The 23,056-nt window shown below is 43.0% G+C and overlaps 3 protein-coding genes across 8 annotated transcripts in view; all 3 read left to right on the forward strand.

The window, feature by feature from the left end:
- The window catches only part of fynb (FYN proto-oncogene, Src family tyrosine kinase b), a 58,241-nt gene extending 50,331 nt beyond the window's left edge, over positions 1-7,910 (forward strand). For all 5 annotated transcript variants that reach the window (XM_056363391.1, XM_056363387.1, XM_056363392.1 and 2 more), the window contains 5 exons: positions 1,337-1,516; positions 3,500-3,576; positions 4,685-4,838; positions 5,627-5,758; positions 6,260-7,910. In XM_056363391.1, coding sequence (XP_056219366.1) covers positions 1,337-1,516; positions 3,500-3,576; positions 4,685-4,838; positions 5,627-5,758; positions 6,260-6,468 — 752 coding nt within the window. In that variant the 3' untranslated portion in view covers positions 6,469-7,910. The remainder of the gene's footprint in view (positions 1-1,336; positions 1,517-3,499; positions 3,577-4,684; positions 4,839-5,626; positions 5,759-6,259) is intronic.
- A 1,391-nt stretch (positions 7,911-9,301) lies between these two features.
- LOC130160853 (probable G-protein coupled receptor 139) lies at positions 9,302-12,963 on the forward strand. Of its 2 annotated transcripts, XM_056363629.1 has the most exons (4): positions 9,302-9,491; positions 9,783-9,868; positions 10,294-10,420; positions 10,641-12,963. In XM_056363629.1, exons 3-4 carry the CDS (start codon positions 10,333-10,335, stop codon positions 11,669-11,671), a joined length of 1,119 nt encoding a protein of 372 aa, XP_056219604.1. In that variant the 5' UTR covers positions 9,302-9,491; positions 9,783-9,868; positions 10,294-10,332; the 3' UTR covers positions 11,672-12,963. The 2 variants fall into 2 exon arrangements, with proteins under 2 accessions (XP_056219604.1, XP_056219605.1); XM_056363630.1 differs by lacking the exon at positions 9,302-9,491 and having other exon boundaries at positions 9,534-9,868.
- Positions 12,456-19,425, forward strand: LOC130160854 (uncharacterized). Its single transcript, XM_056363631.1, has 10 exons — positions 12,456-12,538; positions 12,985-13,023; positions 14,781-15,290; positions 16,166-16,316; positions 16,413-16,597; positions 16,694-16,782; positions 16,861-16,929; positions 17,008-17,112; positions 17,601-17,675; positions 18,418-19,425. Exons 2-10 carry the CDS (start codon positions 13,008-13,010, stop codon positions 18,562-18,564), a joined length of 1,347 nt encoding a protein of 448 aa, XP_056219606.1. The 5' UTR covers positions 12,456-12,538; positions 12,985-13,007; the 3' UTR covers positions 18,565-19,425.
- The last annotated feature ends 3,631 nt before the right edge of the window (positions 19,426-23,056 follow it).

Genomic DNA, 23,056 nt, shown 5'->3' on the forward strand with positions numbered 1-23,056 from the left:
ATCCTTAAAGCAAACCGCTAACAAAAAGCTCGTAAGCTACAGTTACTGGCACACATTTGTTTACGTCGGGAGGAGATAACAACATTAATACTGTCGCACTTGAAAACAAAGAATAGTTGTGTAAGAAAAGAGAGCGAGGGAGAGAACTTTCTGGTCTCTGCACAGCTGGCCAATCGCAGCGTGAGGCGGGTGTGAATGTCAGACGAGCAGTCAGAGAGGTTTGTGGGTAAGATGTTCTGAAGCAGTTAGGACGGAGTTTACTGAAGAAAACATGTATGAAGCCTCTCCCAAGAGTTTCCTTCCTGACAGTAATAAAATGAATGTAGAAAATCACTTTACTGCAAATCAAAGTGATTTTTATATTAATTTTTATCACTGTCTGGAAGGAAAACGGGTTTTGGGAAATGCATCATAAATGCTCCTTTAGGAATGATGAAATAATATTTCCTATTGATGAGCTCTAAGAATTCATTAAATAGTTTCTCAGTTTATTTATATTTTATTCATATGAATATTTATTCCACAACGTCTCATTCATGTTTTTAATATTTGCCACGTCAGACCTGCGCACTTTCCACATTGAGCCGGACAGATACCGGGGGATAGGTCCTCACCATGACGACACCCAGCCTCTTAGATCCTCACCCAGCATCACTACAGAAGCCTACTCTCAAATGAAAACCCCCTAACCCACAAACACACGGAGCCTAACCCCGTCCCCGTCCCCGCATCCACAGAATGAGATAAACGGAGGACTACTTTATTGAAGCGAGTCCAGTGATCCACATGTTCTCGTATGTTACTGTGGCACAGTAAGTGGAGGCAGCGCACCTCGGTGGCACAGCCCTGCTGCGTTACAGTAGCTGGCGTGCACCCAGTGAGGAGCTTACAGGCTCGCTTTTGTTAATCATCCTACAAAGGATTATCTGCTCCCGTGTTGGCATATTGTGTCTCTCAAAGCCCCGCTGGATGCTGGCTTTAAAAAGCCATTTCAAATCAAGGTCCACTCTAAATCTCGTACCCATTTAATTATCCTTCAGCACAACCTCCGGGCATGAGAATTAAAGGTGGACGGGTTCTCATACTGTCTCCTGATCTCATTCTGTGGTGCGCGTTCACCTCATTGTCATTTCAAAGCCAGACTTCTCCCCTTGTTTTTGGAGAGAGTTTCCTCTCAGCTGCCAATCATCTCCTCAGGTGAGACAGCGGGGTTGTGGAGTCTGACTTTGAAATGATAAGATTTGAATATGAATCGATGCTCGCGGTGCGCTGACGCCGTCGTGTGTGTGTGTGTGTGTGTGTGTGTGTGTGTGTGCGTGTGTGTGCGTGAAACCAGGAACGTGGAACGGCACCACGAAGGTGGCGGTGAAGACTCTGAAGCCTGGCACCATGTCCCCAGAGTCCTTCCTGGAGGAGGCTCAGATCATGAAGAAACTCCGCCACGACAAGCTGGTGCAGCTGTACGCCGTGGTGTCTGAGGAGCCCATCTACATCGTCACAGAGTACATGGGCAAAGGTGTGTGAACACGCACACAGATAACACCTCTCGCTAACACGGCATGTGGATCGTTCTTTGACTTTTTGCAGATTCAGAAGCTCGGCTCATTAATTTTTCCTCCTGTTTTACAGAGCTGTAGGAAGTGATCTAAAAATGTAAAACTGAAACAAGACCTGAAATCTAAAGCTCCACTAGTAGCAGCTCGAGGCTGAGTGCTCATTGTTTTTCTTTAATAGAAGTTAAAGTTCCTTCAGACGTGTTTTAAACTCCTGTTTGAAAATGCTCAAAATCAAAAACTGGGTCTGAAGCTCTTACTTCCTGTTTGAGAAATCTGGATCAGGCCTTATGCCCCGCCCACCACCTCCTGCTGGCTCCAGGTGGACAGGTGACAGAGCAGAGAGTATCACAATGATTAGAGGAGGAAACATCAGAGAGACTCAGACTCAGATGAGACCAGAACCAGAGACTAGCAGCTGGATCAGAACCGTTAGCGTAGTTAGCATCTTTTATTTGTTTATGTTGTTTGTTAGCTTGTAGCTAGCGGTGGCTGACACAGTGTTAGCGGTTGTGCTAATGCTAACTGTCTCTCTCTCTGTACTGACAAGGTTTCCACCAGGTGACAGGATTGGTTCCTGAGGTTTGTGACGTATGAAACCTTGAATCTGTGTTTATGAGACTGTGATTGGTTCATTGGGGTTTGATTAATAAATTTAACGCTGGTATCGTCAGCGTCAGCATCATATATATTTATTGCATGTGATCAGGTTGTATCTGCGCGTTGTTGTGAGACAGTAGATTCATCCAGGCTGCTTCTGTTTCGCCTCGTCTCTTTACGAGGAGAAGAAACTGCTGCCGTCTTTGGGTTTGCATTGTTTCATTCGCGGTTGAGGTTTTGCAGCGGAGACGCCTTCGCTCATCATCCATCAGAAACTTGTAGAAGAAGTTGCGACATATCTGTCGCCCCAACGCGCAGTCACACCTCTGTGAAGTTGGTCTGCTCTGCTGTTCAGTCACAAAGGCTGAGAGCAGGAGTTCTCCTGGGAGGCAAGAATGTGTTCAGTAAAGTATTCACCATCTGCCTGTTAGAGATGTCATGAAGGTTATATATTTGGTTCATCAAGTTTATATTTTGGCCCAAAGGAGAAACTGGAAAGTGGAGAGGGGTTCCTTCTCTCTCAGGCATCATTTAGCAGAGATGAGAATCTGCCATTAGGTTTAAATGTTTTGTGTTTGGCCATGCAAATGTTTATCCTGGTGTTGGTACAAGAAGAAAAGTCTCAGGGTTTTTCTGAAATAATCATGAATCCTCCTCTGGGGACCGTGAATACCCACAGCGAATGTAGTTCTGCAAACAACAGCAGAGTAAAATGCACTAAAACGATCTAAATCTAAAGCGGCGGATTGTATTTATCCTCCTCTTTGTGTGCTAGTGTGTTTGAAGCCTACGGCGCTGGCTCGCATGCGAGCTTTGTAAAAATCCCTTTCATTAAAGCAGAAGTGTTTTTGTAACTGTTGTTGTATGGTGAGCTTTTGTTTCAAAGAGGCTGAAGATGATTAAGGTCTTTATTTCAAAACAATCCTCCCAAAACCCTGGAATGTAGAAACCCCAGAAGAAAGAGGCGTGGACGCACATTAAACCACCAAAGAGCGCAATAGTGGAAACTTTTGATGTGCATCACCGCGTCTGTTGGATGCAGATGCTGCCACATCTGGGTCAGCCTATTACTGGAGAATGTGTTTTCAAAAAAGAGAGAAGCAGTTTTATGAATGTCCCCTCCTCCTGGATTCATCCTCTGTCATTATTGTTCATGATATAAAAGGCAGATTTACAAAAAAAAACCTGAGGTCCAGAACATTGAGCTGTGACTCTGTGATCGCTGAGTCAGAAACGGCTCCTATAGAGTGGGGGCAATAGGACACCATTGATTTTCTGATGGATGTAGGACAAAGAGTCTTCAGTGTGTGTATCTACAACATGACTAACACGAGACATCTGTTTAGGAAGCCTGCTGGACTTCCTGAAGGACGGAGAGGGACGAGGGTTGAAGCTGCCCAACCTGGTGGACATGGCGGCTCAGGTAGACCCGCATCAGAGGACTCCATGTTTTTTTATCTGGAAACATTTCACTGTCGCAATTAAAGGGATGAAAGGAGGCGTTCGTCATCATCGCTTTCTGGAAAACAACACAAAAGATTTCAGATCATTTGGAAACATCAGGCTGTTATTTGAAACAGGTTTAATGTAGGATTAATCGATTTGTCTGTAAGATGTTGGAAAATAGAGAAAATGCCAATTTTTAATTATCTAAAGCACAAGGTGACATATCTAGAGTTCCTGTTATAAGCCCAAAATATTCAATTTACCATCAAATATGTGAAAGAAAAACGTCAAATCCTTCAATTTGTGAAGCTGAAACCAGAGAATGTTTTTGCTTGAAGAATGCAGCGATTACTGTCATCGATTATTCACACAGTTTCCAATTAGGCGTTTGTCGATTGACTGATTGATTGCACTCAGCACACTCCACACACCACACTCACTCAGTGTCAGTTTCTGTTTAGTTTTTTCTCTTTGCTGTCAAGGTCAAACTCAAACCCTTCCTGCACAAATATTCCACATTAAATTTCACTTTCCAGCAGTGTTGAGTTTCGTCGCTCGACAACAGTCACAAAGAACGAGATCGTTGGTGACAGAAAGCTGTATATCCGTCACCTGTTCTTGTTCTTCATTTTATAGAATAAACGCTCATTTCTTCCTGGACAATAACATGCAGTCTACAGCAGCGCATCTTATTGTAGCAGGTGATAAAACCTTCTGTTGTCTGCAGGTGAAACAGTAGAAACAGTATTTGTTACGTCTGCATGTTTAAGTAACAGCAGCTATTGGCATTTCTTAATCCTAAGAGACGCAAGAGGCTTTTTCCCTCATCCAACATGTTTTACACCCTGACTCCAGACTTTAGACTCCGTCTGAAACAAACTGCTTTTCTGCAGAGTCAGATTCATTTTCGCTAAAGTGGCTGGACGCGTTGTTTTTTCTCTACCAGCCAGAAACAAAGTGGAACTTAATCATAATGTAAAGATTTGGAACAGGCTCCCTTCCGTGTTTCCTGAAGCGAATCACATTTCAGAATGAGCGTGAGGACGCTGGTGTTGATGCAGCCTGCTCTCTGTGCTGTGATCCAGGTGGCAGCAGGCATGGCCTACATCGAGAGGATGAACTACATCCACAGAGACCTGCGCTCCGCCAACATCCTGGTGGGAGACAATCTGGTGTGCAAGATCGCTGACTTTGGCCTGGCCAGGCTCATTGAGGACAATGAATACACGGCTCGGCAAGGTGGGGCCGCACACTCCTCTCACGCACATATGTTATGTGAAATGCACATTCCTGATGTTCCCACTCACACACTCTCACGTGATGACTGCATTAGGTCATGGAGGAAATTCTCTCAGCGGGCCCTCATCAAAATGACAAGCTAATAGTTAGCAATGAAGCTACAATCAGAACCAGCTGCTGCAGAGAGACGCAGTTTATAAGGAAGTTAATGTCATTCTCATATTGACCACTGCAGCAGTCTGGAGTTCTCACATGCTCCTAATGAGACTGAATGAGGTTTTCCTTTTACACCTACTAGTGACTAACGATGTCAGTTTTAAGCAATTTCCAAAATCCACAATCAATAGTCGGTTAATCGTTAATAATTTCTGACGTACAGATTTTGTTTCCATGATAAAATCAAGAAACTGTTGATCACTGATGTGATGACGTATGGAGTCATAGGAGTGCCAGAAAAAAAGAAAACATCTATAAAAGAATATGAAAGTAAAAGTGTAAATAAAAGAATAAATAAGTAAATTAAAAAAAATTGGAAATAAAAAGAAAAATAAATAAAAGAATTATATAATTATATAATTATTATTATATAATTAATTATACAAGAGAAAAGCATTATTATTCTTTTATATATTCCTGTTTATATTTCCACATTTATTTTCTTATACTTTTACATTTATATTCTTTTCTAAGACACTCCCATGACTCCGTAACGATGTTCGCCACAAACTCAGAGTAAATTAAGGAATTAAATGAACAAACAGAAGTAAACACCGAGTTGCCTCCCGCAGGTGCAAAGTTCCCCATCAAGTGGACGGCCCCGGAGGCTGCGCTGTACGGGAAGTTCACCATCAAGTCAGACGTGTGGTCGTTTGGCATCTTGCTCACAGAGCTGGTCACCAAGGGCCGGGTGCCTTACCCAGGTGAGGGGGGGGGGGAACTACTAGAAACTTCTTCATAATCCAACAAGGTTTGGAACAAGGTTTGTGTGTTTACTGCACAGATACTGTGCTGTACATTAGAGAAGTAGCAGGAGTGGTTTTGATGCTTGATGCAGACGATGTTCATCAGACCATCAGTCTGAAGTTGGAGAAGGGAAGAACAGGATGTGCACTGTAACAACAATAGATTAATAAAAGTAAAGCGAGGACCGTCTACAAATATTACAGAATAAAGTTTTATTTTCTTCCTAAAATCTACTTGAGTAAAAGATAAAAACATTAAAACTATACAAACAAGTGCAACAAGTTGCTTGTGAACATGGAAACGTAACTTCTTTAGCACCAGTTCAAGATGTGAAGCAAAACTCAGCTCCACTGGGAGTTTAAAGCTCGCCGTCTGCTGGAGGTCCGTGTCAAACTGTCTTATTGATCGGTTTCAGACCCCTGAGCAAACCTGTGCTCTGTGTGTTGTGATGTTTTTAGGGATGAACAACCGCGAGGTGCTGGAGCAGGTGGAGCGAGGCTACAGGATGCCGTGCCCCCAGGACTGCCCCATCTCGCTGCACGAGCTGATGCTGCAGTGCTGGAAGAAGGACGCCGAGGAGCGGCCCACCTTCGAGTACCTGCAGGCCTTCTTGGAGGACTACTTCACAGCCACTGAGCCTCAGTACCAGCCCGGGGACAACCTCTAAACCCCCTCCAAACCCTCTCTCTCTCTCTCTCCAGGGATGGGGGGGGGGGGCGGCGGCGGCTCGGGGCTGGAACCACATTAGCCGAATCAGTGCTGTTAAAAAACAATGGAGCCTTCCCAGATAGGCCTTTATTTTAGGGATCTGTACAGCTTCCTCAGCTCAACCTGAGCATTTCAGTTCCAACAACAAACCCCCAGAAACACAACCCTCAGTCTCTGACACGCCCCCTAGTGTCTGAACTCTGCAAATGCGATGATTAGGGAAGCTGAGAGGTGGAGGATGGACAGCGACAACTGGGGTTGTTATAATGCAATGAAAAACCTGTATTCAGTGTAAATAAGAAAAGCTTGTTTTAGTTTATTTGTTTGCTTCCGTTTCAGATTTTATTTTCTCCTGCACAAAATAATAATAATGATAAAAATAATAAAGGCAAAGGAAGATGAGCACCTGAGTGGGCACAGTTAATCTGTATTATATTGTAGTTCCTGTATTATTTTCTAGACATTGAATTGGAAGCCTCCATTTTATTTTTTTCCCCCTCATAATGTAAAAAAAGATTATTGCTTTATTCTTCACTCTTCAGTTGTTGCAGAGGCTCCTTGGGACAAGCATGACGCAATCCTCCATCAGCCTTTTGTCTTTCCCGCCAAACGTTCCTGAGAGCGCCAGCTGTTAGACGACGCTGTCGGAACAAGGTTCTTTTACAAATGATTTACGTCACATGTTTTGTAAATTAAAGCCAAGCGTGAAAGGATTTTCAACGTCTCCCTCCTCGCTTCTAATTTTGAGAAAATCTGAGTGGAATATTTCTGTCTTTGCACCACAAGTGATGTTTTTGTTGAGCGGGGAGAAAAGACAAGTTGACTTAATAGAAGAAGAGTTTATCTGCCTTTATCTGAGCTGTGAATCCGAGGCCTCTCCTCCTCATCATCAACGACGTCTGTGGCGTTTAGTTTCTCCTCCTCCACTCGAGCCTGCAGGGTGCCGACCTGCAGCTGACCCTGGACCAGCTCACCTCCTGACTTATTTCTTCTTTTATGTTTTAATGACAATGTTATGTTCTATCAGTATTTAAGTCTTTGGTTTTTACAGATCATGTTTTTCTTTTTAACCTGTTTAAGTGATCCTTTAAGAGACGGTTGTTCTGTCGGCTCAGAGAAGCTTCGGGGCCGATTCATGCTGCAATTCACAACAGGAACTGAAGATTTGAAAGTTTGAATTGAAGCTGAATTGGTCCCGGCTGCTGATCTGGTCTCAATGCAGATGGTTTCATGGCCAATGAAAAGCCCCTAATTTTTCATTTTTACAGCTAAATGGTTTTTAAGTGTTGCTAACTTCCTTCCTTTACATCTTTTATTTCCATTTTTGACATAACTTGTTTTGTTAATTCAGTGATTTGGCGTTTGAAGTTCAGAAAATAACAATAAACATTTTACACTCTTTCCAAGACATTTATTTTACACACGAGTGTTTGTGTGCTTCAACTAGTGTGTGTGTGTGTGTGAGTGTGTGTGTGTGTGTGTGTGTCCTTACTACTGCTGTCGATTTGACTCAAACAGGGTCCAAAACCTGCTCTGAATCAAACTGAAGCAGCAACTGTGGATCAACACAACCCGGCCCGGCCCAGTCCCCAAACAGTCTCGTCTAGTTTAACGTCTCAATTCAACAATCGGCACTAACTGAACAACCATGTGGGTGGCACAAAAACATCACAAAAACAAACATACACAAAAACAAAACAAATATTGTTAGGGACATGTCCCTACCGTCCACATGCAAACTTATAATCTTCATTGAGGCATATGTTTTCTACTCAAACCATGAGACCTTATCAAAACTTTTAATGCAATGTATGTAAAACAAAAATGAGAAAGGGAGGGAAACCTAAAATACACTGAGGGAGAGAATGGGAGTCAGTAGAAAAGGTCAGGTTCAGCTTTATGGAGAGATTTTTGTTGGAAAAGCCTCATCAGGTTCTTCATTACTCCTGTTCAAAAGACTCATTACAGTAAACTGTCGAGATGCTGGAGACAGAGCAGATCCTCCGAGACAAATCAGTATCACATGTTCTAACCTTCCTCAATTATAAGCTCTTTCTGGCAGGAGGTTCATAAGGGTTTTAAAAAGTTCCCCCGGTTGACAGTCAGACTGTCAGATACCTGTTCCGGCTTCTAAGCGAAACAAGCTGAAACCAGAAGTACCTGGATGAGAGATTTAATAAGTTGCCTGCATCTTGAAAAGATTAGCTAGTTACAGGGCAGCTGCACACTCTGCCCTCTGAGCATTTCATCCTTAGGGCCCTTTACCAGAAGTTTCACCTTTAGCCACATTGACAAACAGGCTTACCTGTTAACCAGTCACCTGTTAACCAGTCACCTGTTGACCAGTCATCCAGACTCAGTTTAGCCCCATCAGTACTGTGCAGCATCATCGTTTGCTTATGTGAACAGAAATCCAAGTACCGCCTGTAGCAGTGTTTCCCTTTTTTAATATAAATATTTCCATTTTTCTTTTTTCCAAAAAACATCTTTCTTTCATTCTCACAACTTTGTTTTCAGTTGCAGTTTTCCGGTGGAGGAAGAAACCCAAACCCGTGTCCCTGAGAAAGAATTGATTCTTGGATCAATAAGGTGACGGTTGGTTTGCTAGGAGCTCCTAACCGATCGTTTTCTAAACACTTCCCCACAAAAATCAATTTCCTAAAGATAATAAATCCAAAGTCCTACAATTGGAAAGGCTTGTGTTAATTCATAATTTTGTTTAATTTTTCATCATTTATGGGCATCAGATATTGAGTATCTCCTTCTGGAAACAGCTGACTCTTCGTGTCATCTATATCTCAGGTGATGCGACTCCCTCCTCCCGAAGCTTTATAGAGGCGGCAGCTGCAGCTGTCGCACACATCCCTCCCTCCTCGTATCATCCATGGTCTGGTCCTTGTGAGAACATTTCCAGCTGGCCTGCACCTCTGTGGACAGAGCCACGTCTGTACGATACCACCAAGGACGTCCCATACACACCAGGTATGTCTGATTTTATCTGTTTTAACATTGAGGACTGAGATTTTCACCCAGATGAAGATGATTAACCCGTATCAGCCCAGATTATTGGTATTCTATTATCGATATATTGATAATTCACTGTGAAATGTAAAAGAAAAAAAGAGGATGGAAAATATTTTGGCTTAATCTCTTTATGTTCACTGAAAGTCAGTCTCAAAAGACCATTATCCAGACGGCTACAGGGATCTGTGTATGATCAAGATAACAGCAGGTCTTTATGTTCTGTTATTACATAACAGCTTTATTTTCCAGGTAGTTAGAGACTGAAGAAAACGGCTTGTTTCTCTCAGGTGAGACCCACCCAGAGCAGAGAGATCATCCTGCATCCAGGGTTCACTGTGAGTCATCAGTTTACCTCTGCAGCTGAATCAAGTTCTTTTACTTACTGCAACAAGGAGCTGTCAAGTCTCTGTGTACGAGTTCAAACACGACTGAACTAAAAAACATTTTTGTGTCTGATGAGACATTATTTGTGCAACCAAACGGGTTAAAGGGAGGAGTAAAATGACATCTCTGCAATATACAAATATAAATCTATCTCCAAAGCTTAATTAATCTATATGGCTTTGTTTAATTCTTGCGTTTTCTCTGTGAAGTCACAGTTTACACAGTAGAACCTTAAATTAAGTGCAACAGGCTTAAAACCTTCAGTTTAAGAATCAAATCAAGCAGTAAAAAGCTCTAATGTGCATCGGACCCTCCCCAGTATTCCTTTACCGTACTCTCCTCCCCCTCACCTGGCTCTCTAATGGCTTTATTGCAGGTATTAGCATGTGAGCGATTGCCCGGCTGTGAATGAGTCATGGAGGGAGCCAGCGTCATTTTCGTCACCATTTTCGTCACTGTTCAGAAGATCTATTACCCGTTACTTTGCATCGTGGGTATTCCAGGTCAGTAGCTTGGTGGCAAAGGAAAATGTTGTCTGAATCTGCAGCACATCGGTGTTTACACATAACATCAAAAACAAGAATTGTAAACTGTATTTTTTTATTGCTCCCTCTGCTGCTGCCAAGTGGCCAACATTAATGTTGCTTTAATCAATAAAGTAATCACACTTCATGGACGACCAGTCAGATAAATAAGCTCCTTTGCTCCTGTCTTTTCCTTCAGCCAATCTCTTCACATTCTACATGATCTGCTTCCGTAAGTGTGGGATGTCCAACACGGCCATCGTTTACCTGAGCTGTCTGGCCATCGTGGACACCTTCTACCTGGTGTGGGTGATCCTCATCGACCTGACCCTCACCTTCTGGCTGCTGCAGCCCTTCTGGCACTCCCACCCCTGGTGTGGCATCCTGGGGTTCCTGCAGTATGGGTCGCTGTATAGCTCCTCCTGGATCGTGGTGGTGTTTACCATCGAGCGTTACCTCGTTCTCCGCAGCACGGCGGCCAGGCAGAACTTCTCCCAGGCCCGGGTCACTAAGCTGACCTGCGTGGCTATCGTCCTGGTGTCACACCTGGTCTCTGTGCCACTGGGCTGGATCAATACTGTCACACAGGTTAACTTGACCGTGGACGGGGAGAACGTGACGCTGCCCAGGTGCCGATACCGTGATGAGGCCTACTCTACCGTTATAGTGTGGATAACCACCTTCCTCTCAGGGGGAATCCCCATCGTGTTGGTCATCATCTTTAACTACCTCATCGGATATCATCTTTGCCGGGCCAGCAACCTCTTCACGGAGGAGGAGCGCCGCGTCATGCACGGGAGGAGCACCAGGGGCATGTTGAGGAGGACCATCCTGCTGCTCGGCACCGTTTCCGTGACCTTCGTCGTTCTCAGCCTGCCGCGCTTCGTCACATACTGCATCCTGAGAACAAAGTACAACAACGAGAACTTCAACAGGAACAACTACAGCATCCCGATCAACGTGGCCGGAGACTTAGCCAACATGCTGCAGAACCTTAACTCCACCACCAACTTCCTGCTGTACTGCATGGTCAGCCAGCGCTTCCGGCGGGAGCTGGTCCAGGTGGTGACTTGTAAGGCGAAGGCACGTGAGCTGGGCTCCGTTCTCACCCACACAACCATGAAGGTCTTCTCAGTTACGGATCATAAGGCGTCGCCATCCAGCGACCCTGTGACTGTGGTGCTAACCGACCTCAAACAGACAGTAGAACACACAATGATCAGACTTTAGCCTGAAAGTTCAAGTTGGAATGACTTTGATGGTCCCGAGTTTTTCACCAGCGCCACCATGAGATTTGTTGCAACTACTGGACTGCCATTAAATTTGGTTTGGGGTGTTTTTGTTCGGCCATATGCAAATGTCACACATGTACATACTTGAATGTCTGTTTATGAAATATGTACAAATAAAACAAAAACATAGATGTAAAAATTATATATAAAACCTACTAGAAATTGGAACTACTTCATATATTGACATATACAGTATGTCTTTACCATACAAATATGTTTTCTTTCATATATATATATGTTCATATATTTGAATTGTCTTGCATATATAAATTAAACATATATTGTCAACATATATGGTCACAAAATGTTACTATATACTCTATACCATATAAAAATCCATCATATAGATATTTTGACATGTATATATGTTGATATAAGGACATGTATGTCATATATTACATTTCTTTATGGGCCCACACAGAATGAATTGTAATATCTTTGGTGTGCCCTTTAGTTAACCTGCTACATGAGGTCCAACTGTGTAATGTCATTCTTTACTTGTCATATTATTGTAATTCATTGCTTTATATTGTCTTTTCCGCTGGTGAGTTGAAAAAGACACCCGACACCTTTCAAATCAAAGGAGCTGTTAGACCTGACTGGCTGCAGGACGCCTACCCTGCTGAAGGAACAACCTGATTGGCAGCTGTAGTGTTAATGCCCCGCATCATTTGCATAAATGGGTCACGAGACTTCCAAGTTTTGCATAAACCAGAAAGGGCCCAGCGGTGGGAATGCTTCCTGTTTGCCTCAGAACAGGGTTGTTGCCGTGCCGTGCCTGAGGGATAAGGAGTTCTGAGGAAAGGTAGGTGTGGGAGTACAGTGACGTGTTTTTAAATTCACTGCATGTGAATTATGTGTATGTGAGGGGAAAACATAATAAAAAAGTACTTTTTTAAAGAGACATACCTCACATACCTGTAGATCAGTGACTTTGACCTTTGTGCTAGTGCAGTGATCGAGTTGATATGTTACACCCAAACGGTTCTATAAACATCTGTGTGTTTCACTAAGTGAGGAAGATCCAATTTCATTATGTGCTAATACTTTTCTATCTGCTTTTTACTTTGTAAAATGTGTATTTTCAACAGTGATCATTTACCTGGTGGCACTGGCTTTGCTGTTGGTTGAAACTGAAGTTGTTTTTGTGCCAGTTGTGCCTTTGTAAATATGCTGTACTGTACGTGTCTCTTTAAAGGTGTCGTGCACTATTAAATTCCTTTAACACTGCTTTTATTTTCACTTCACCAGAGGTACAGACACTTTGTGAGAAAATGGACTCTTTCAAAGGTAGGAGACAAAACCTTATCGGACTCACAGCGCTCATAAATCTGTCCAGTCTGTGATGAAATAACCACAAATATTCTGCTCTCCATTCTATGACGTGTTAAATCAACTGCACCCTGGTCTCTGAAAATAGAGATGACAAGCCATCTGGGAATACAAACATGTCTTATAGATAAAAAGATTGAATTAAATAAAGAAAGGAACCCTGGTAAGGGTTCAAGTTACAAGTTTTAAATCAGAAAAGACCAAATCCACCATCTTATATCGTTGTTTCTAACCTAGATTTTCCTGTGTTTACACCATATTGAAAACGCACCATCATCAGTGTTAGATGTTTAGATCATTCAGTGTGTTTAACAGAAATAAAAAGCAGTGAAAAACAGTATAAAAGCACAGATTGTAAAAAAGATAATATCTCATTAAGGTGCAAAGATTAGAAGATTAGCTGAAAGCAGAGGACAATAGAGCAGTTTTTAGCTTCTCTTTAAAGCCAGTTACAGTTCAGCCCATTAAGCTTCTATACATGGAACATTTCAGAAATATATTTAGGGCCCAGACCATTTAGTGACTTGTAGACAAAAAGCAAAGCCAGATTTTTGCTCTCACCCACTTAGGGCTTTTCTCCCTGAATATTTGTCCAGCTGGACCAACAGAACAAGCTTTCATTGGCTCTTGCAGGTCATCCGGAGCTGAGGATGTCATTGGTTTTAACCATCCTGTTGTTTCTTGAATATCCGAAAGGTGGAGATCACCTCTCTACCTGGAACTACAGGGTCACATTTACCTGGAGATTTTAAGAGACTATATATACAGAGGCTGCAGTGATGTATATGCACTCTGGGATCTTTTCTCATATCACATTTTGTTTGACAACCTGGTCCCAGGTTAACACTGAAGCATTACACACAAAATACTACATATTAAACCAAGAAAACATCATTAAATATGCAGATCCTTGTCTCCTGCACGGACTGGCTCCTACTGTGCTGCCACAAACTGTTTTTATTCCTTTAGACCTGAAAACAGACACGTCATCCAAATTTAACTAGAAATGTTTAATCAGTTATCAGCAAACATCAAGTTCAAATACTTAAATCTTTGTGTCATTTCTTTTGCCCTTATTGTTTGTGCTTACTACCAGCGAGACTTTTAGATTCTCTGTGGTTCTGCTTTTTTGAACCTTCTTATAGTTTTAACAGTATAAAAGTAGTAAGTTGCAAAAAAAGGTTTAACAACTTTCAAAAAGAACATGAATCTAAAATAAACCAGCCAGGAACAAAAAAACATAGAAAATCCAATAACTTAGGAAAAGAATGAAAACTGGAGATCCAGATGAATCACCATGGAGACAGACAGACAGACAGACAGACAGACAGACTGACAGAGGGAAGACAGAGACTTAAATTCAGAAGGACAGTAAAACACAGGTGAAACACATCAGGGCGGGGCAGACAATCAAACAGGAGGGAAACGGGACAAAGACAGGAAGTAAAAACAAGACACACGAGAGGGAAGCCACTTCAAAATAAAACAGGAAATGACAATGACCAAACTGATTTAAAAAGTCCAAACCCAAAGAGTCCTTAAGGCAAACCGTGACATTGCCACGTGTCCAGGGAAGCAGATGAAAAGGAGTCATTTGGCAAATTCTGTCACATTTACATTTATGTTTATTAATGTGCTTTGTACCTGCTAAATAAACACGTGAGACAAAATAAGTGAAGTGAAAACCTGTTTTATCTGTCGGCTCTTGTTGTCAGGACCTTGCCCTCATCAGAGTGTTCCTGTGGAGATGGATGAGAGCATGACGTCCTCCAGTCTGGACCTGGTCTGGCCTCCCTCTTGTGAACAGTGTAGCGGACCTACAGAGACCAGCCGGAGGCCGCAGGACTACGACCCTGAGCCGCCTGGTGGAGGAGCACACGACGTCAGGCAGAGGAGACTCCCCGAGACCCAGCACCAGCATGAACCCAGAGCTGCCGGCCACGCTGCTCCGGATCCCCGCTTTGTACCGCAAACACACCCGGGACAAGTGAACCCACCGCACCCTGCCGTTGTTTGGCCTCACGGCCTCAGGGAGATACAGCTGTATGAACGGGGCCGCATGCTGAACCCCTGTAGAGGCTTTGCAGGCCCTTCGAACTGGCCCCAGCACTGCTCCGTGGAGGAGGTGGAAAGCTTGGAAGCTCCTCTCCCGCTGGTGTCGGACTTTAACTGGACCTACGACGGCCCGTCACAACACCCTGCAGCCCACAGGCAGCCTGCTCAGTGTAGGTGTTTCACTATCAGTGCAAACACAGGGACGTCTGGTGCCGGTGCCAGCGTTGTGTGATGATGTGCATAACACATTATGAACATAGGATTAATGTATTTATCAGCTTCACACAGTGTCACACACCTGCTTCATTCTTCATGTAGACCTCCTGTTGAATAGGTGTGCATCGTTGTTTTAATGAGCTCTTCAACCAAAACTAATTTTATTTGTCTGGGTCTCAGTGGCAGGACGGAGGGTTAGAGCCACACTGGAGGGAAAAGTAATCAGTTTCAAGAAGGAAAAAAAAAGTCGTAATATTACGAGAGTAAAGTTGTGATTGAAGGTTCTGTGATGTTTTAGAGGGGAAACATCAGAAGCTTTAAAATGAGGAACATGGAGCATCCTGTCAGGTTCTACTTTAGGTTTCACAAATAAGGAGAAACTTCCTCTTTTGGCTCATCATCATCATCATCATCATCATCATCATCATCAGGACACTGAAAACATTGTGTAGAAACTGAGTCTATTCTATAGTTAGACAGACAAACAGCAGCTGCCACTGACTCACCTTTTACCTGTTTTTATTGGTTGATGTAATGTTCTTAAAATTAAGCTTTTATTTTACATTTTCAATTCTCTTGAAATATTACAACTTTAATTAACGTAACATTATGACTTTTTTTTCTTGAAATATTATGATTTTATTCTTAAAATTACGACTTTAATTTCCCCCGTGGCAATTATTGTACATTTTAAAGATATTGATAGTAGTGTTTAATATTGGCTGCAGGCCACATCAGTCTGCAGAAGTAAAACTGCTGTTAAATTATTGTAAAACCAAAGCAGGACAAAAACATGTCTGTGATGGTTCTCCTCCGTGTCTCCCTGCAGGCGCCAACCCAAAGCCGGGGAGTCATCTCAGATATTGTGCGTGCTGCCCCGCAACAAATCAGCGCCGTCACATTCATAATTATGGTTATTATAATAAGCATCATTACTCAGCAGATCCACACCAGCAGCCTCCGCACCACCAACGGTCCCGGTAGGAGAACATCTCCTGTCTAATATTATCTCTCTCTCTCTCTCTCTCTCTCCGCATCATGAACAGTAACTGTTTTCTGATTATTTCCTTTCACAGGAATCCCGCCGAAAACAGGCCGCAACTTCCAGATGCCCCACATCCGGCCCCAGAGTCCGTGGCTCAGCGCGTGGCGCCTCCTCGAGACGTGATGCACGAGGTCAGCATAGATTGCTCCTACGGTGCACGTTCAGGACCGGCCACGAGGGAGATCAGGAAGACCATAAGCTTACCTGAGGAATGCAGTAAGTCCCATCCACGTCCCTGCACCAGCACGTGCGTGTAATGCTTGTTTTTATCCTGAGTTTAAATGATGTAATAATCACATCTCCATTCGACAGGGAACGTTTTCATCACATATTCAGTGGACACAGCCCAAGACATTATTCTCTTCACCAAGTTTCTGACGGATCAAGGATTCAAACCAGCGGTAAGAACATCTGTCCTTCACCTCTGTGTCTGAGTGACTTTCCCTACAAACACTCACACTCCGCCTGTCTCTCAACAGATCGACATCTTCGATAATCCGATCAGAAGAATGGGCATCACCAAATGGATGGACAGCTTTCTGAATGATGCAAGTCTGAGTGAATCCGTTTATAATGTAGTCGTCTGTGAGGCCTGAGAGTGAGATGGATTTATTTGTTTTTTACAGAAATCAGTGCTTATCATCGTCGTCATCAGCCCCAAGTACAAGGAGGACGTGGAGGGAGACGGAGACGACGACCACGGCCTGCACACTAAATACATTCACAATCAGGTGAGAGGAAAACTTTCGCCAGATAAGATTACGTCATAAAACTCCCTCCTCACACATGCATGTAAAGACAGGAGGGTGAGGAAGTAAAGACCTCCCACTCCCACAGTGTCAGTGTGGCCTGTCACAGCCTGTGTGTAAAGACCAAGAAGCTTTTTTTTACTTATTTACATCCAAAGAGAGAAAATGAACTTCACTTTCACGCCTGTGTCTGTCCAGTATTCATTACATTTCCCAGACTACAGTGAACGCCTCGCTGAGTTCTGTAAAATGAAAAGCGCATCAGTGGCTCCAATTCAGCTCACAGTTAAAAAACAAAAAAAGAAGACAAAAAAAGGACACGGACAAATGCTAACAATTTTACCCACACAAAGATAAAGGAAGAAGCAAGTGTATTGATTTTATTTCAGCCTGTGATATTAAGTGAAACTCTTACAGAAAGGTTATTGAGTGCTGTGAGAGCTGATTATCCTCTTTCCCTGTTGGCACAGATCCAAAATGAGTTCATCCAACAAGGCTGCCGCAACTTCAGACTGGTGCCGGTGCTGTTTCCTACTGCGACTAAGGTAGGTACAAGCAATAAACAGCAGAGCACAGCGAAGAGTCACCTGACCCCAGTTCACTCCGCTAACCAGCCAAGTTACAGGAAGTACGGTCACGGTCTCTCCTTCCTTCCTGGTTACAGTGTTGTGGAAACCCAACAATGGCACACATTGAACCCCCGAGCATTTATAAGTTGTCTAATCAAATAAAACGTTCCCTTGAGCTAGATAAGCGGCACTCAAATAACCTACACCTGCTTTATAATCAAAGAACACATGGACGTCTACCTCACCCTTCACAGTCCTGGTTTGACCATTCCAGTATTTACTTCCCTTTCCCAGTCTGTGCACCTGACCCCACAGTGCCCTCTAGTGGTCGCCCCGTCCTGCCACTGTCACTGGTGTGTGCAAGTGTATGCAAAACCATATCCATCCAAAATTATTCATCTGTTTTCTATATTTTTCTATCGTCACAAAGCTGTTTAAACAGGCTGTAAATAATGTAATAGTGTCCCTGAAAAACTGAAGAGCAAACCCCCCCAAAGCCACAAAGGCCTGATCTTACTGTGGATGTTCGGGGACAGTGTTGTGAACTGTGCCGAGACCAGAACATCTGCAGTGAGCCGGGAGAGGAGATCTCGCTCTGGGTTAAATATTTGGTGTTAAATAAAGGAAGCACAACGTCAAAGGTAAATAAATGGTGGTTACTGCAGCTGAAGCTCACATCACATCTCAGTGACTGATGTGTGTTACGTCTGTGTCGCAGAGACACGTCCCCACCTGGCTCCAGAGCACCAGGATCTACCGCTGGCCCCAGGACACCCAGGACCTGCTGCTGCGCCTGCTCAGGGAGGAGCGCTACTTCATCCCTCAGCAGGGGCCCGACCTCACCCTCACTGTCCGGCCGCTCTGAGGAAAACACGCGGACGATAAGTTTTATTCTTGTTAAAACCCCGGCATGCTGTGGGTGAGATGAGGACTGTTACTCCTGCAGCAGACGAGTCACTTGTTTGTTTGTTTGTTGTGTTGATCCATTATACTACTGATCTCACCAGCTTCCTCTTTGAGGACAGCAACAATTAACAACGCATCCCGCACACTACAGAGCCCGGAGTCTGCCATTAGCAGTACTTATAGCTTTTAACAGTGTTTTGCCATTTTAATGGAGTTATAAATTCATATATTTTTATAAAAGCCGTTCTGATTACACAGTTGTTACAAATTGGTGGTAGTTGTACTTTGTAGGTTGGACACATTTTAAACCTAAAGCTTCTATTAATTCCTTTGCTTGGCCTCTAGGGGGCAGCAGAATCACCTGTAAACACAAAACCTGGCGTAGCTTTACTTTATGAAGTAGTTTTGACGAACAGTCGTCTATTTACACACCCAGCAGACAAAGAGCGAAATCAGCAGGAATTTATAGTTGTGTTTCTGTCAACCTGACAAATGTAAGTCCAAAGTTCACTCTCAGTTTGTCTGCTGCAGATGGAAACACGGCTCATGAGATCAGGATACCTCGAATGCTTTGTATTTTTTGTAATTAACTTTTCTTTTTTTTTGCTTTCAGTTTAATAAAACGTAATTTGCAAATGTAATAAATCATTTTTTGATAGATTCTTTGGACTCAAAAAAATTATTATGAGATTATAATTAAAAAACAAAACACTGCCAAAGCCTGTAATTGCTCCAGTGCCACGCGCACAATCTGTGTAACACATACAGTTAACCAAAAGGTGGCAGCATGTCCCACATAATAAACATGTTCACCTCTTCATGACAACAGGTCTTCCATATATATTATTGATATTATATATTTTATATATTCTATTATAAATCAGCTGGTGAGGGTGTCTGACTGACAACTGTCATCTCCACTGTGGTTAAGGAAGAAGTTCACAAGGTTCATGAGAGCAACGTTGTGGTAAAGGATCTGTAGATTGGGATCTGAGAACAGAAACATCCTGTCCATATGTTGCACCCTAACCCCCCTGATAAGCCAACGATGTGTGGGACACCTTCAACAGCCCTGAACTTCCTCATCGGTGCTGTCAGTGTGCACAGACCAGTTCAGCCTGCTTACCAAACCTGACGAGAAATTTATTTGCTCACATCAGTGAGTGTGAAGGGAACTCTGGTGGTGATGTCCAGGCTTTTATCAGCTCCTGCACGAGGGTGATTTCTGTAAACACAAGCCCTGCCAGCGCCAATAAATCCAGTGTTTGTTATTGTTCCAGGACTTGTGTGCCACTCCACTCTGCCTTATCTGGTGAGTCCAAAGCAACCAGACACACACAACCTTCCCCAACAAGGCCTGGGTCCCCTAATCCATCTGCTCCGCTGATTGCAAAATACACTCCCTGTGATGACTGATTTTATGACTTTTTCCCCTTCGTTAGTATATTCAGGACAACATGCATCGCTCCTGCTGAAATGGGAAATGAGAGGAGTTCTTACCCTAATATATCCTACAATTCTTTTTTGTTTTTGCAATTCTATTTTTACATTTTACAGCCAGTGTAGATGTGACGCACTGACACAGGCAGCTGCGACGGTCGAACCTGTCGGTCCCTGTCAGTCGGGTCAGCTGCTGTGGAAGTATGGAGGATCGTTTGACCAAAGTAAACTGATCAGAAGTGAAGGAAGACGCTCCAACTAAGGATTAACAATGACGGGAGAGAAATAACGGCTCCTTATTTTCCATTATGAATCATCTTTACTGAGGGACGTTACTCTTAACGGAACAGTTGACTCCCATTTTGTAAGGCCACCAAAACAACACATCGTTCCATCCCCACTCTCTCTCAGGCCACAACATATTCATGCTGAGCATCAGTCGAGCTTGGAGATGTAAAAAATTAGAATTACGACCTCACTGCTGTTTCCTCCACCGACCAGCCAAGTTACAGGAAGTATGGTCACAGTCTCTCCTTTGAGTTACAGCGTTGAATTATGGCCAGAAGTGTTTTTGCAGAACATTATGATGTCACAGCGACAGTGACCTTTGACCATTTGGATATAAAATGTCATCACTTCATTTTATCCTCATTGACATTTGAGTTAAACTGTGTCATAATTATTGAATGAATTTGTGAGTTATGGCCACGGACGTGTTTTGTGAGGTCCTTGACCTTTGACCTTTGACCACTAAAATCTAATCAGTTAATCCTCGAGTCCTAGTGAATGTTTGTGCCAAATTAGAAGAAGTTTCCTCAAGGTGTTACTGAGTTATAGCTTCCACGAGAATGAGAAGGACGGACGGACAGGCAACCCAAAAACCTACATCACCCACACGTTGCAGATTCAGGCGTGCGATGTGAGTAAGAGGTCTTGTAACCTCACTTCTTAGATTATTACATTTTCAGACTGGTCATCCTCAGCCCCGACTGACGCTGACTCACACATCACTTGAGGCAGTGTGTCGGCGTTCACACGGCTCGCTCTGGAGACACAAAAGGCTTTCTACAACTTTTTTTTTTAAAAACTTTAAAACTACGCCTGTAAACAGAATTCAGTGGAGTTTCTCTTTCATAGTTTGAGTTCAGACTCACGTTCTTCTTCTGTGGGCTCCCAGTTTTGAAAGACATGAAGTTGACTGACTGATTGACTGAGTGATCATAGTTCATCATCATCATGGACGCGATGATGTCAGGTGTTTACAGCTGTTCTACAACAGTTTTCAACTACGTCCTCAATCTCGCTCGTTGGCTGCTCGCGATCCAGCCTCATTACAAGGTTTGGACCTCGTCGTGTTGGAGGATCTGTTCCTTTAAGCCACGTCTCTTTTTTTTCCCTCCTTTAATTCACCATCACTGAGAGGAACACACTGCTAAAAACAAATGGGTTTTCGTGATGGGAACGAGTAGAAGATGGCACTTTCACAGTGGCAGTGTCGGGGTTCTGCTCCCGCTGGGACCATCAGTATACGGTACTGTTAGGCACTTTAGATAAAAGCTCCCGCCTAACACTGCATTACATGTGGCGTATATAATATCCCTGGATTAGTTTGAAGTTAAAACTGTCCCTCACACATGCACATAGACAGTACGTGCTGCTGCCAAATGTAAGCAGATGCCTGGTGATTGGTTCATTAAGAGGGCCAGGCTCTCACTCAAGGTCAGCACACACTCAGGCAGACAGAGGCTCCGTCTCCATCGAGATTAAAATGCTAATGACACATTTTTCATCATCGGGGAGTCGTTGACTGCAATGTCCCCAGTATGAACCGGACCGAACCAGCTGTTCGGAGACGGTTATGGCTCTTTCAGTGGAGAGGAGAAAGCAGTGAGCTCAGCACATCCTCCACTGATGCCTGTCAGGCCATTAAAGGAAACTGACTGGAATACTGAACAGCCCTGAAGATGTGTAGTGGGCAAGAAGACATCAGACGCATCACCAGACTAGCACCTGTAGGTGGTAGATTCATACAGAATACATATATATATATATATACATTTGAAGTCCTGACAGATTAAAAAGCAAGTGTTTCCTCCGTTAAAGCTTTCATTTTAAAGACTATTTCAGATCGTGCTCATGTTTGGAGACATTTTGGATGAATCTTTTTCTTAATAACAGAAATTAACTGAATGCAATGAGTGAAGAACAGAACATTTACAGATATTTTCATTGGATATGTTCTATTTGTGACAATATTTCCAAATAGGAACAGCTGTAACCAAGATTTTACTGTATACTGGGTCCAAACTTTCTTCTGTTTTCACATTTTCTAAATGGATTTAACTGTCATTTTATATCCCCTAGATTTGTGTGGAAACGGAAGTGTGATTTATGACCAAAAATCAATCAAGTTTTTGTATATTGACTGAATCATCCTTAATTCTTCAGTTCTTAATTCATAATTCTGTGTCATTATATGATATAAACTCCTCCACAGGTCACTGAAACCCCAGAATTGACATGTCCTTGTTATTGTCAATATGGCCCTGAAGAGGCGATTTATGCTGCAAAAGACTGTCCAGCTGTCTGCAGAATTAAAGCTCTCAGTTTCCTGAAAACTCCCACAAACTGTAGTAATTAATGAATATAAATAATATAGATATTGAAGAAGTTACAGCACACGAGTGTTGGTTTGTTTTCACTTCATATTTATCTCTTTATGGTAATTTAATCTTTCCTATATCAATGATTCCCGTATAGGCCTACAGCATATCTGTGGTGCTAAAATAATCCAGTTGTAAAATATTCCTTTATGAATGCTTCCCTGTGTGATGCTTTTTGTTTTATGTATTCTAGGATAAGCTTTTTTCTTTCTTCAGTGACAGGAAATATATCAGCCAATAAAAAAAAAACCCTGTCCCCTAACAAGTGACCAATGAGGGAGGCAAAGCTTTCCATCTCTTTGATCTGGGTCTGATCCATGTGTTGATGCTGCAGCAGCAAATGAGTTG

This window comes from Seriola aureovittata, chromosome 19 (genome assembly GCF_021018895.1).
Source record: "Seriola aureovittata isolate HTS-2021-v1 ecotype China chromosome 19, ASM2101889v1, whole genome shotgun sequence".
Taxonomy (NCBI): Eukaryota; Metazoa; Chordata; class Actinopteri; order Carangiformes; family Carangidae; genus Seriola; species Seriola aureovittata.

Excerpts from the sequence above, each read along its gene's own strand:
- LOC130160853 (XM_056363629.1), top strand. The coding sequence starts at position 10,333 with ATGGAGGGAGCCAGCGTCATTTTCGTCACCATTTTCGTCACTGTTCAG. Across the intron at positions 10,421-10,640 it reads TTGCATCGTGGGTATTCCAG|CCAATCTCTTCACATTCTAC; the intron begins GTCAGTAGCTTG and ends CTTTTCCTTCAG.
- LOC130160854 (XM_056363631.1), top strand. Across the intron at positions 15,291-16,165 it reads CCACAGGCAGCCTGCTCAGT|GCGCCAACCCAAAGCCGGGG; the intron begins GTAGGTGTTTCA and ends GTCTCCCTGCAG. Across the intron at positions 17,113-17,600 it reads CTAAATACATTCACAATCAG|ATCCAAAATGAGTTCATCCA; the intron begins GTGAGAGGAAAA and ends CTGTTGGCACAG.